This window comes from Pempheris klunzingeri, chromosome 21 (assembly GCF_042242105.1).
Source record: "Pempheris klunzingeri isolate RE-2024b chromosome 21, fPemKlu1.hap1, whole genome shotgun sequence".
NCBI classification, from domain to species: Eukaryota; Metazoa; Chordata; class Actinopteri; order Acropomatiformes; family Pempheridae; genus Pempheris; species Pempheris klunzingeri.
This window is the reverse complement of record NC_092032.1, coordinates 20,489,864-20,504,291: the sequence shown is the minus strand read 5'-3', so window position 1 is coordinate 20,504,291 and position 14,428 is coordinate 20,489,864. Positions and strand designations below refer to the sequence as shown.

The following is a 14,428-nucleotide window of genomic DNA, read 5'->3' as shown; positions in this document are numbered from 1 at the left end:
GAAGCTTCTCTCGGTCAGAAGCTTCTCTCTCCATCAGAAGCTTCTCTCGGTCAGAAGCTTCTTTCAGTTAGAAGCTTCTCTCTCAGTGAGAAGCTTCTCTCGGTTAGAAGCTTCTCTCTCCGTCAGAAGCTTCTCTCCGTCAGAAGCTTCTTTCAGTTAGAAGCTTCTCTCTCCGTCAGAAGCTTCTCTCTACGTTAGAAGCTTCTCTCTACGTCAGAAGCTTCTCTCTACGTCAGAAGCTTCTCTCTACGTCAGAAGCTTCTCTTGGTTAGAAGCTTCTCTCCGTCAGAAGCTTCTCTCGGTCAGAAGCTTCTTTCAGTTAGAAGCTTCTCTCTCGGTGAGAAGCTTCTCTCGGTCAGAAGCTTCTCTCTACGTCAGAAGCTTCTCTCTACGTCAGAAGCTTCTCTTGGTTAGAAGCTTCTCTATGTCAGAAGCTTCTCTCTATGTCAGAAGCTTCTCTCTCACCAAGAGAGAAGCTTCTAACTGAAAGAATTGGAATAATTAAGTTTTCAAAAAGGATAATTTCCATCTGTGAGCTATGAAAGCAAAGTGTGGCTCAGTGGTAGAGTGGGTCGTCCCTCAATCAGAAGGTCGGGGGTTCGATCCCCAGCTCCTATGGGTCAACATGTCGAAGTGTCCTTGAGCAAGACACTGAACCCCAACTTGCTCCTGAAGCATGGCTTCAGAGTGTGAATGAGTATGAAAGAATAGTCTCCTCCAAATTACATTTCTCCTGTATGATTGATGTGTGAATGGGTGAATGAGGATGTCATGTAAAGTGCTTTGAGTAGTTGAAATAACTAGAAAGGCGCTATACAAATACAGACCATTTACCATTTACCATCATGTGGCCAAATGAAGGCCACATTACTCCCCCTGAGCAGAAACAGCCTTTATCACATGTTTACAGACAGAAAGCACTGATGTCCAACTTGTAGAACAATGAAGCTCCCTTTGAGTGCGATGTTTCCCACCAAGTGGCCGCTCTTTAAGGAGTCGTTTGTCTTTAGGTCGAGCATCGTAACTCTAGAAAGGTGGAGGATATCCTTTACTGCTTGTCCTCACGCACACAAGTCTGAAATCAGATTTATTTAAAGTTCAGCACGTGATATTGGTTCTGCACAGAACCCTACGGACCTTTACCTCCAGCTTTTACTACGGAGAACATAGAAAAAATAAAGGAGAAAGAAGCACTGAGGCTAGCCCGGCGAAATCTGCCCTTTACTTTACGTTACGTTACGCTACTTTACTTTACGTTACTTCCTTTACTTTACTTTACTTTACTTCCATTACTTTACTTTACTTTACATTCCTTTAATTTACTTTACTTTACTTCCATTACTTTACTTTACTTCCTTTACTTGCAATATCACAATTCAAAAATACCACTCATACTTAAAAGTCCAGTATTTGTGTAAGATGTGTAAATTTACAGAGAAATAAAACATCAACAGTAAAAGAACACATTAAGCAGATTAATGTACATTATAGATTTATATACATTTCTAGATTATCATTACTGATGGGGCTCATTTTGACTACTTTACATGCTGGCTTGTAATAATATATCATTGCTTTAATCATTTCAATCTGATAAAGTATCTACAATAACCAGATAAATGTAGTGCCGTAAAAAAAGGACAATACATTCCTGTGAAAAGTCAGAAGTACAAATAAGTGATCTCACTTTGCGACTGATGTTTCCAGGCTGAAGCTGAAATCGATCGGCTCTGTTGAATGACTCTGTTTCATTAGCAGATAAAAGGCTGCTGGACACTCCAGTCTGCTTGTCTGTCCGTCAAAGAGTTCAAAGTGACGCCGCCTGTAACTGTCTCTGAAATAGTAACACAACATGATAACACCATGATAAAGTACCGACTCTCCACGAGAGAATAATGCATCTAAAGTTTGGTGACATCTGGTCAAATGCACAAAGTTTACTGAGCTGAGTCACTGTTTTGCTTAGGAAGATAAAAAAGAACTTTAATCCAACATCACCCCCACTCTATTCAGAGAGAGTGCAAATATGAACAATATATATATAAATATATCACACGAGTAAAAGAGCAAGTATCATAAATGTAAATGGTGAGCTATAGGTCAAATCCAAAGACATCCTGTAAACAGGAGACTTTTGATTTGTACTGCTACTGTGCTACTGTTGTATAAATTCACTTGAAAAGGACAGAACATGGCACTGACAGACTGAGAGAATAAAGCTTTCAAATAAATAACCTGTGAGAAATTGCAGATTTTCTTTGAAGCTGTATGAACTGAACGTGAAAATCTGACTTTGCACAGGTTGTTCATACTCAAAATGCAAAAGTTAACCAATTTATTCTGATTATTGGTGAATGCTACATGGGAATCATGACTCTGGTCTCACTCTGCAGGCAGGTGGCGTCGGCTGAAGAGACGCTCTGTGTTTGTGGAGCCGCTGGAGGCTGCAGACTCTGTCAGACTGTGTCCGTCCTCACAGAGCCTCATTTTGAGCCTCACGCCGAAGCACCTGAATCACAGCACAAACACCAGCGTGTCAGTAAAGATCACTGTGGTCCAGTGCTGGAAGTGCTCACACCACCAGCCGTCACCTCATCATGTACAGTACTTATACATAAAAATATATAAAAATAATATATTATATATGTTGTACTTCCTCTAGTTTCAATTATACACATTTTTACCGCTCCTGCTTATATCGCTGTCCACTGGATTATTATTTATTTGTACTTTTGCTACGCATTATTATTGGACCATTGGACTAATTAGGAAATATCTTATCTTATCACATATTTAGTATACGTTTAAGTACACTGTTGCCCATAAAGTTGGAATAATTGTTCAATACCCCCAATTTTGCCTGAATACACAGTTTGCAAAGGTTAATTGTGGTTTAAGGTTCACTGTGATGTGTTTGGAAGAGTTTGATCAATAAAGTTGAGAAGATATAAACTTTATATATCAAGAATAAATCACATTCTCTCAATCATTTCATGAGAAGAGGTATGTAGCAGGTAATGCCTCACATGGGGCACCACAATAATGTAGTAGATTAACCCTGACCTCAGGGGTCTTGAGGTTTCATGAGAAGTGGTAAAAAACATTTCATTCCAACTTTATGGTCAACAGTACATATATATAATCCACTGGATTATTATTTATTTGTACTTTTGCTACACATTATTATTGGACCATTGGTAAAATAAATCTGACTGTTGCTGCCACAGTGGAGCCAATATTAGCTTTGTTAATTTAAGGTTGGGTTGTTAAATCTATAACAAGGCATCATATTTTACAAGGTCATCTATTATATATTCTGTGTGTAATTTGGAAAAGTCGCTCGTATTTGCAGCTCAGTCTGTAATAATCTCACATTTCAATCACTGCCATAATAGATCACAAAGACAGCAACACAACATGCATCGGCTCACTGCAACACATCGGATGCAGTAATAAAACCAGCCATCAGAGGCTGCTGCTACAAAGCAGGACCAAAGGACCATCAGTGCAACTGGTGTTTCTCCTCAGGGAGAATACATGTGTGCTCATAAACTGCTTATTAGCAGCTTTCTGAGCACTTTGAGCAACTCTAAAACAGACATGTTAGTGGTTTGGTGTTGTTGTCTGCGCTCAGAAGAAAAGCAGGCACATTCTTCTGCTGCTGCAGCAAACAGCAGCCCTCAGCTAAAATAAACAGACACCAAAACTACACATTAAAGACTTCACACTTAAGCCTTAATTCCAGCAGAGAAAATGTCATGTCACCTGTTTCCTTCTCTCTCCAGATACTGATCATTTATCAATGCAGAGTTTTTAAAAACAGCCTTTTTCTTTGTGGGACGTTCAAAAGTTCATGTTGAGAGTCGCTGTCTGTGAATGGATTCTGCTTTACAAACAGTCGGTACACAGACACAATGGACTCCGGACTTCAGATTCATTTGTTGTCCTCTGCTGTACTTTGACCTCCAGAAGCTAAAAATAGAGTCAGAGCACATTTCTTTAGTTGTTGCAGGATGACGTCATTGGAAAACATTAACCAAGTGCAGCGAGACGAGCACATGAAGGATTTAAGGAAGGTTCGTATTGCATAAACGATTGTTTGGAAAGTCTGTGAACTGCAGAATAGTTTATCCCTTTTAATGAGAGGGTAGAAACCGGAGGAGGCAGTTCACGAAGCACATTTTGACAACATGCCAACACTAAATGTACAGGGTGTCAGAGGAAAGCTGGATCTCCAACCCCCCCACCCCCGAGCCTGATCGTGGTCTCACTGATCGTGGCCCTTAACTCTGGCTGTTAGATATTTATTTCATTTCACAGACATCCAGGTCACCTTTTGCACATTTAATGAATCCTTTTTCGTAAAGGTGCACAATCTTCTGTCTGTCTGTTCATGTGAGTGACGTTTATGAACAAGTGTGTGTTTTAATCATTAGTTGATAAAATACTATTTTTCTTCTCTTCTTCTTCTTCTTTTATTTATCTTTTTAAATCGCCTCCCACTTCTTCTGTATATTGTCTATAAAAGCCATTTCTGTTCCTCAAGTTTGTCCAGCTCAGGATTTTTCTAGATTGTCTCCATACATAAAGCATTTTGTGCCCATCAAACGCTTCCTCCCCTTAATGTAATCAGTAACTAGATGTCATTTCTAGATCTGACCTTACACCACTGGAGTAAATGAAGAAAGCATTTACTCCAGTGGCCTGGATCACACAGAGCAGCAGTAGTTTCACCAACACTTACCCTCTGCTGTAGTTCGGACTCCAGCTTCTCCTCCGACATCTCACAGTGGAACCAGGAATCAGTGTCGTTCCCTCAGTGTTTAACTGCTTACAGCTCAACTGCAAAAAAACTGGTTTGTCGCTATGTGACATGACGCCAAGTCTCCTCCTCCTCTGAAACACACCGTGAAGCACTTCATCACACGTGCATTGATATTTCCTCCTACGGGCAGAACAACAGCAGGGAAAGAATAAAGTGTGCAGCCATTTTTAACATTTCCTTTTTTTTGCCAATTAGGGACACTTTATGGAGAGTTTGTAAATTGTGATGAATATTGTGATGAATATGTCTTTGTACTGCCAAGCTGCCAAATCAGATTCAAGTCCTGAACTGAGCAGGACGACAGTTTCAGGTAAAAGCTTCTGAACATGAACAACTGCAGGCTTAATGAATCATTATATATGGTGGAAGAAATACTGATGTAGTGCAGACCCGTTTGCCTTTCATACAGTGAGAAAACCTTTCATTGTTTATCTATGGCTTCCTATTGAGCCGGTTAAAGATGTTACAGACTTTATATGAATGTAGTTATGAACATTTTCTGATGTCTCTTAATGGTAATAACATTACAAAGTGAATTATCAGACGTGTTAATGTTTTGTCAGAGGTTAAACTGGCTTCCTGATGAATCAAAGGAACAAGGAGAGGAAGCAGAGGGAAACATTTATGATGTGCACCAACTTATTTATCACTAAAAATCTATAAAGCACAAATAAATGATTTATTACCGTGAATCAAGCCATCAACCTTTATGAACCTTTTTTTTTCATGCTAAGGAAACACTGTGCATGTGCAGCATGAAATGCATCACAGTGAATGAACCAAGACCTGCTGACAAAAGAATTACTGAGTGATAAAAACGTCACGGAGCGATTCAGTCCCAAAGACACGTTTGCTCATGTTGTGGGAGGAAACAAGTTTGTCAGCAACACATTCTTTAACCTGGAAACTTTCAAAACATACTTGAACATCTTCCAATCAGAGTTGCTGTGACTGATCTGTGATCAGATGAGGACAGAAAGCCCTCGAAAGGTCAATCAGGCTAAAGTCCTGCAGCCAGAGGAACAAATGAGTTCTTCTGTCTTCATTATTCATTAAAAACAATAATAAAAATAGAATCTATTCACATTTTATTCAGTATAGTCCATGTTATTTACTGTTGGCCAGAGAAATGGATTAAATTCATTTAGTTTGTCAGAGACTGCTGGATCATGCAACATTCACTGTAGCTCCAGTAACATTTGTGAATTAAATGAAATAATAAAACACTGAATGATTCAACAGGCTCTTATTGCTGTTGTTTGACGGTCTTCTGGCAGCCGCTGTTGTGGGAGGGAAACCCCCCCAACTCAGGCCAGAGACTAAGTGTCCGCCGTCTCCTTCCAGGTTTTCCTCAAAGGCCCAAAAACCAAAGAGTCGATCTTCCAAAAAGGCAGCGGCAGACTTCAGAGTTCAGCGCAGTCCAGGTTTATTGTCGACAAAAAAGCCCAAAGACCTGAACGAGACCAAATCCTGGACAGTTCTGACTAAACGGTGAAAAGGTCCCTTCTTTTCTAGCCCAACATCAGCAGAAGGATCTCATCTGCCTGCCCCCCAGCATCTGCACCCAGCCAGTTAGAATACACCACACTTTACCAGGAGGAGTTTGTCCCTCTGGCCTGAATGTGACCGGATCACTTTGTCCTGCCGGGGGAATGATTACTGAGCACTTATTATTCTTATTGATCCCACAGCAGCTCCTGCTGACACCATCAGGCTCCAACTCTTCCTCAATACATGTTTTAAAAACAAAGGATTCACTTCACTTTACTCCGTTAGGTTCTGCTTTCCTCTGACGGCATGTTTTACAAACAAAGTGTAAAAGGACACATTTAAAACTGAGTATGAAACGTGATATTTGGTTACATCCTGGTGACTTTGATTCATTCTCATTGATTGGTTACATGTTCCATCACCTTTGTTATCTGATCAACACTCCTGTCATACCGACCATCGTGTTACACATCGTTATCACTTCCTCCTCCATCGAAATCAACACTTAATCAATACATCCTGTTTACATCCTATTTACATCCTGTGATCCTGTCAAACTCTATCATTTCTAAACATGAGACACACGGAGCAGAAAGAGCAGGAGAGGGAGCGAGAGCAGCCGGACTGCTGCTGACTTGTTTTAGCGAGACAGTCGCTGAGAGGAGGAGAGAGCTGGGAGTGTTTGAGCAGAGACTCCCTCAATGCTCCAGATGTTTCACCTTGTTTTGAACATTATAATCACAAATAATTCCAAATGTCTTTCATGTTCAGCCGACTGAACAATATGAATGGAAACACTGTGTTTTCTTGCACTAACTCACATTGCCTTCATACAGTGGAACATCACTTATTGTTCTGCACTCTTGGTTTTGGCTGTGGTGTTGTCGTGGTCGTTTTTTCAAATGAAGACAGGCAACTTTTCTCATTTAAGGTGCTTTAATGTTTGTAAGAATACAACATAAGCATGGTTCTCTCAGTCTGTTCTCAGAAAACCACAGTCAGCAAGCTGTTACTCTGAAGCCAACGGATAGCAGAGTGAGCCCCAGGCTCTGTATAAGGCATCAATTTGTAACATTCAGATATTGTGGATAGAATTGTGATTGGTTTAGACTAGGTGGGGGTTTAGACTTGGCTCTCCCTTGTTGGTGCACAGGTTGGTCCCAGCCTTTTGGCATCACAACCTCCAATCCGGTAAAGCCGAACTTGGAAAAGGTTCCTCCCTACTCTAGTCTCATGCATGATCATCCTTCAGTGCAGCCTGTCCATATTGTGTCTATCTTGTCTAACCGCTACAATAGTGACATTCAAAAGAGCATCTCTTGTCCTTGGAGCTCCCTTATATGGAGCTAGTTAGTGTGGTGCATGTAAGCTTGTGTGCCCTCTTGCCAGACTTCTCTTTGCTCTCATGTGTCTAACCCTTCAGAACCTGTGGTCAGTGCTTGTATCCTGTCTTTAACATTATGAAGTTGGCCAACTCTATAGCAATACATTTAAGCAATATGTGTCTGTCCCTGTAAATACAAAGCAGTGAATAAGGTACAAAATTCAATTCAATTCACCTTTATTGATCCCACAAGGGGAAATTCCATTTTTTGCAGTGGGGGGAAAGTGGAGAGGAAAACAAGAGGAGAGGAGGGGAGGACAAAAAATGCGACACCAGACTGTACTCATGTGGAGTGTAGTGTGGGACCGGTAAAAAAACCTCAGCACAAATTTTTAGCACATCACATGACAATAACAAGGCGCTATGAATAATAATATGATCTCCACACATCACACTTGGAATAGTAAAACTATTGGAATAGTAAAACCATATTCTCCACAGTGTCCTCCGTCAGTCGTCGCTGGATGAAGCTCTCCTCTCCTCCCAGTAACATGGTCCAGTCAGAGCCTCTCCACACACAAGCTGCTGCTGCTGCTTCAACCTCTCTGGATCAACAGGACTCAGATGATCCACTCCTGATGCCACCACCTCAAAAATATCTGATGAGAGAAGACATACATGTAAAGATTGTGATTGTGTGTTTGGGGAAAATGTAGAGTTGGTGATGTTCAGCTCTATAAATGAAACTGATTTGACTACTAACAGTGTTTAGTACCTCAGAGTCTCCAGTCTGCAGTCTGGACTCTCCACAAGATCAGACAGCAGCTTCACTTCTGAATCCTGCAGGTAGTTGTGACTCAGCTCCAGCTCTCTCAGATGGGAGGGGTTGGACTTCAGAGCTGAGGCCAGATGAGCACAGCTGACCTCTGACAGACTGCAGAACATCAATCTGAATAAAGAATAAATGATGGAGCTAAAAATCCATATAAAATGCAGTCAGAAGTGTTGAGGGTTTGAATCTGCAGCTCAGCATCACTGTGTCCTCATCAATGAGCTTTTCCCTAAAAGGAGCAGAGAGACTTTCACATTGTGTTACTGTGGATCAGCATCATGTCGACCTTCTACGGACAAATAACCATTAGTAACATGCTGCTGATCTCAGTCAGGTCTGGAATCAGAGGATCAGTTCTACATTGGTCCTTTAAACAGCTGCATTTAGAAACAGGCTCTGATCTCTGAGAGTCCCTCTATATATGAGTGAGTGTGTTCTGAAGATCAATGTCAGTGATCAGACATTATTGGTGAACACACTGAAATCAACAGAAACCAAAGAAATGTTTCTACTTCAGTGAGTAAACTTGATCAGTTTAAAACAGATATTAGTTCAGAGGTTCTTCTGGATTCAGATGTGACCATTTACCAACAATTCTAAACATTCATTCCCTTTAAAACTAAGAGAGAACATTTCCTACACTTTCTTCAACAAGCACAAACCTGTTGTGACTGCTCACTCAACTCAGAAAGGAAATGAACAACTTCATGCATCTTAGTTATATATGAAGAGAAATGAGGTTCAGTTGTTAACTGAACACATCAGATCTACAATAGTGACAGAGAGTCAGTGAACTGACCTCAGAGTCTCCAGTCTGCAGTCTGGACTCTCCAGAAAACCACACAGCAGCTTCACTCCTGAATCCTGCAGCTTGTTGTAACTCAGCTCCAGCTCTCTCAGATGGGAGGGGTTGGACTTCAGAGCTGAGACCAGAGGAGCACAGCTGACCTCTGACAGACTGCACCACATCAATCTGAATAAAGAATAAATGATGGAGACAAACATTCATTCATAATATGAGCTTTTCCCTAAAAGGAGCAGAGAGACTTTCTCATAGTTACTGTGGATCAGCATCATGTCCACCTTCTACAGACATCATCCAAATGTCAGCACAACATTCACACACCTATTGATGATCAATAACATGCTGCTGATCTCAGTCAGGTCTGGAATCAGAGGATCAGTTCTACATTGGTCCTTTAAACAGCTGCATTTAGAAACAGGCTCTGATCTCTGAGAGTCCCTCTATATATGAGTGAGTGTGTTCTGAAGATCAATGTCAGTGATCAGACATTATTGGTGAACACACTGAAATCAACAGAAACCAAAGAAATGTTTCTACTTCAGTGAGTAAACTTGATCAGTTTAAAACAGATATTAGTTCAGAGGTTCTTCTGGATTCAGATGTGACCATTTACCAACAATTCTAAACATTCATTCCCTTTAAAACTAAGAGAGAACATTTCCTTGTCAGGACCACTGCTCCTGCTCCTGCCTTTGGCCAGAGGTGGCACTGTTTGTCTGTCTCTGTCTCTCTCTTTCTCTGTGTGTCATTGCAGGAGCGGAGGCAGCTGTGTGATCACCTGCAAGCAATCAGTCTGTCAGCTACTTAAGTCCGGTTCTGGCATTTACCCCCTGTCAGTTTGTCAACGCTGTTGTTCGTCTCAGACCTGTTCCTTCCCCGATCGCGACTCCTGCCCTGCCTTGCCGGTCCTGGATTCCAGCCTGCGACTCCAGCTTTGAAACCTGTTTTTGAACACTGTTTGCTTAGATCAGCCCTAGTACCTAACAGCTAAGTTTTCTAGTTATTTTGTTAGCTGTTCTCTTTTTGTTTATTGGTTTCCGGCCCTTGTAGTTCGGCAGCTAAGCTTTGTCCTTTTGCTTTGTTAGCTGTTCCGTCCTTAGTTGGTTTTCTATGTTTTTGTGATCTGCCATACTCCCTTTGTTAGTTCCCCCTTTTGTTTGCGAGGAGTGGCAGCCTCGTCTTTTTTTCATATCCGGTGATTATTAAATCCGTGTTTAACCTAAATTCAGTTTGTGGGTCCTGTGTTCACATTTTGGGTTCTCGGTCCAGTTCTGACAGTACAAACTGACCAAGATGGACCCAGTGGACACGGATGCCAATTGGGAAGCCACGTCTGGCCCCTCGGTGCGCCAGGCTGTAGCCAGCCAAGGGGTGCTGTTGGGGCAGCACGACCAATCATTGAGATCCTTGACGGAAAGTAATGTAGCCATGCTCCACCAGATGGCGGCGCTTACCAGTCAGGTTACGAATCTTTCAACTCTGATAGCACAGCTTACACCAGGTCAACCCACAGAGGCATCTCGGTCAGCACAGTTAGCATCAGGCCCCCCCGTATCACCTGCTCATGGTCTAAGTTTGACTCAACCACTCCGTGAGCCTTTTGTTCCGGTGCCCGAGCGTTACGCAGGAGACATGGGTACGTGCAGGGCTTTTTTGACTCAGTGTTCTTTGGTGTTTGGACAGCAGCCGGGGTCATATGGTACAGATCACGCTCGCATAGCTTACCTGATTAGTTTGCTGAAAGGTTCGGCCCTTGAGTGGGCGACAGCGGTTTGGAATTAAGCAGTCAGAGTTCTGCAACTCGTATGAAGCCTTCACACAGCAGATGTGTAAGGTGTTTGACCACCCCGTACGGGGCAAGGATGCCTCCAGGCGTTTTTTTTGCTTGCGCCAGGGCTCCCGCAGTGTGGCTGAGATGGCGGTGGAATTTAGGACACTTGCTGCAGAATCCGGCTGGAATGACGAGGCCCTCCAGGGAGCCTTTTTGCAGGCCCTTAATGACTCTGTAAAAGACGAGCTGGCCTGCCGGGATGAGCCTAAAGAGCTGGATGAACTTATCACTCTCTCCATACGCATTGACAACAGACTCCGTGAGCGGCGGAGAGAGCGGAATGTTGGTTATCGGCCACTGACGAGCGGCGGGTCCACTCCTCGCCGTCCTGATAATGCACCGCCTCCTCCAGCCTACAAACCTGCCAGAACCAGAACCCATGCAGATTGGACGTGCCAAGCTGTCACCGGAGGAAAGGACACGGCGTAGGGAGTCCAATGTGTGCCTGTATTGTGGGAAGCCTGGCCACTACCTGTCTACCTGCCCCTCCCGACCAGTAAAAGAGCCGGCTCACCAGTAACCCGGGAGATTCTGGTGAGCCCAACTACCTGTCCTCCTCCCACACGTTTCCAGCTTTCTGCCTCCCTCTTGTGGGGCAACCAGGCATTGGCTCTCTCGGCTCTCATTGACTCTGGGGCTGAGGAGAGTTTTATCGATCAGAGTCTGGTGGCACAGCTAGGGATAGAGACAGTGGAGCTCCAGTGTCCATTAGAAGCCAGAGCCCTCAATGGCCAACCTTTAGCCCAAGTCCACCTGAAAACCACCCCGGTCACAATTTTGCTTTCTGGGAATCATCAAGAGACTTTACACCTTTACGTCATCGACTCCATTCACACACCACTGGTACTGGGATATCCATGGCTCCGGAAACATAACCCCCAAATTAACTGGTCATTAGGGAAGATTAGTTCCTGGAGCGGGTTCTGTCATGCTAACTGTCTGCTCTCTGCTCAAGCTCCCCCGGTTACAGGACCTGAAGGAGTTCCTGAACCTCCTGACCTGAGTGGTGTCCCTGTGACCTATCATGACCTCGCTCTGGTTTTTAGTAAGCATCAGGCCTTGTCCTTGCCGCCTCACCGCCCCTATGATTGTGCGATAGATCTGCTACCAGGTGCACTTCTCCCTAGTGGCCGGCTCTACAACCTCTCCAGACCTGAACGTGAGGCCATGGAGAGATACATAAAAGAGTCACTTGCTGCTGGGATCATCCGGCCTTCATCCTCTCCAGTGGGTGCTGGGTTCTTTTTTGTCGATAAGAAGGATCGCACCCTCAGGCCTTGTATTGACTTCCGTGGACTTAACAACATCACCATCAAAAATAAATACCCACTGCCCCTCATCAGTTCTGCATTTGACCTCCTTCATGGCGCCACCATCTTCACAAAATTGGATTTGCGCAATGCATACCACCTGGTGCGCATCAGAGAGGGCGACGAATGGAAAACAGCATTCAACACACCACTAGGGCACTTTGAGTACCTGGTGATGCCATTCGGCCTAACTAATGCCCCAGCGGTTTTCCAAGCATTGGTGAATGATGTGTTGAGGGACATGATTAACAGATTTGTCTTTGTGTACTTGGACGACATTTTAATTTTTTCTCAGACCCCAGAGGACCACACACAGCACGTCTACCAGGTCCTCCAGCGACTCCTGGAGAACAAGCTGTACGTTAAGGCGGAAAAATGTGAGTTCCATGTTCCTTCTGTGTCATTTTTGGGCTACATTGTGGCACAGGGCCAGGTACAAATGGACCCAGCCAAGGTTGCAGCAGTCGCCGAGTGGGCCCGACCAGGAAGTCGGAAACAACTACAGAGGTTTCTTGGTTTTGCCAATTTCTACAGACGATTCATTAAGGATTACAGTAGGATTGCGTCACCCCTTACTACACTTACCTCAACATCCATCACCTTTAGATGGACTCCTGAGGCGGAGACAGCCTTTCAGACTCTAAAAGAACTCTTTAGTTCAACCCCTGTTCTCATCCAGCCAGACCCTGCTCGACAGTTCATTGTGGAGGTGGAAGCATCTGACATCGGAGTAGGGGCAGTCTTGTCACAACGCTCACCCACTGACAATAAAATACATCCATGTGCTTTCTTTTCTCGCAAGCTCTCTTCCACAGAAAGGAACTATGACTTTGGAGACCGGGAGCTGCTGGGAGTCAAACTTGCCTTGGAGGAGTGGCGTCATTGGCTAGAAGGGGCAGAGCAGCCGTTTATCGTGTGGACAGACCACAAGAACCTGTCGTACATCCAAACGGCCAAGAGACTAAACTCCAGGCAAGCTAGATGGTCCTTGTTTTTTGGCCGATTTAAGTTCTCTCTGACTTATCGTCCAGGGTCCCGGAACATTAGGCCCGACAGCCTCTCCAGACAGTTCTCGCCAGAGGAATCCTCCAGAGACCCGAACCTATTCTACCATCCACTTGCTTGGTGGCATCTCTCACCTGGGAGATTGAGACGCTCGTCCGGCAGGCCCAGGCCCTACAGCCAGATCCAGGTAACGGCCCTACTAACCTGTTGTTTGTGCCTGATGCGGTCCGTTCCCAGGTGCTGCTGTGGGCCCATTCCACCCTGTTTACCTGCCACCCAGGAACAGCACGGACACTAGCTGTTCTTCGCCAGAGATTCTGGTGGCCCACCATGGAGAAAGACACCCGGTCTTTCGTTACTGCCTGCTCCACATGTGCTCGGAGTAAGGCCTCCACCCAGCTGAGCCCGGGGCTCCTCCGCCCCTTGCCTATTCCCAGACGGCCATGGTCCCACATAGCCTTGGACTTTGTAACTGGTCTGCCTCCATCTAACGGTAATACCATTGTTTTAACTGTTATTGACCGATTTTCGAAGGCAGCACACTTCATAGCTCTTCCTAAGCTTCCCTCTGCTAGGGAGACAGCAGACATGTTAGTCTCAAGTTTTCAGGCAACATGGACTGCCTTGTGATGTTGTGTCTGACCGAGGCCCTCAGTTTACCTCCCAGGTCTGGAAGGCTTTCTGCTCTGCTCTGGGTGCTACTGTCAGCCTGTCCTCAGGGTACCACCCTCAGACTAATGGTCAGACTGAACGCGTTAATCAGGAGATGGAGACTGCCCTGCGATGTGTTGCCTCGGACAACCCATCCTCTTGGAGCTCCCAGCTTCCCTGGGTGGAATACGCACACAACACCCTGCCTAATGCGTCTTCTGGAATGTCTCCTTTTCAGTGTTCTCTTGGTTATCAACCCCCTTTGTTTCCCAACCAAGAGCAGGAGATTGCAGTACCTTCAGTCCAGGCCCATATCCGCCGGTGTGAGAGAACCTGGAGACGGGCTCGCTCTGC

The 14,428-nt window shown here is 44.4% G+C and overlaps 1 protein-coding gene and 1 long non-coding RNA gene across 3 annotated transcripts in view; both read right to left on the bottom strand.

Annotated features, from left to right (window-relative positions):
* Positions 1-921: 921 nt before the first annotated feature.
* LOC139221505 (uncharacterized) lies at positions 922-2,410 on the bottom strand. Its single transcript, XR_011585884.1, has 3 exons — positions 2,387-2,410; positions 1,688-1,822; positions 922-1,075 (listed from the first exon to the last, which is right to left on the bottom strand). It is a non-coding gene; the product is annotated as an uncharacterized lncRNA (long non-coding RNA).
* Positions 2,411-8,224: 5,814 nt separating this feature from the next.
* Positions 8,225-14,428, bottom strand: part of LOC139221065 (NLR family CARD domain-containing protein 3-like) — a 191,847-nt gene continuing 185,643 nt past the window's right edge. Inside the window, exons 48-49 of one of the 2 annotated variants that reach the window (XM_070852974.1) lie at positions 8,404-8,589; positions 8,225-8,272 (exon numbers count right to left, since the gene is read on the bottom strand). In XM_070852974.1, coding sequence (XP_070709075.1) covers positions 8,409-8,589 — 181 coding nt within the window. In that variant the 3' untranslated portion in view covers positions 8,225-8,272; positions 8,404-8,408. The remainder of the gene's footprint in view (positions 8,273-8,403; positions 8,590-14,428) is intronic. The other variant, XM_070852971.1, reaches the window with a different exon arrangement.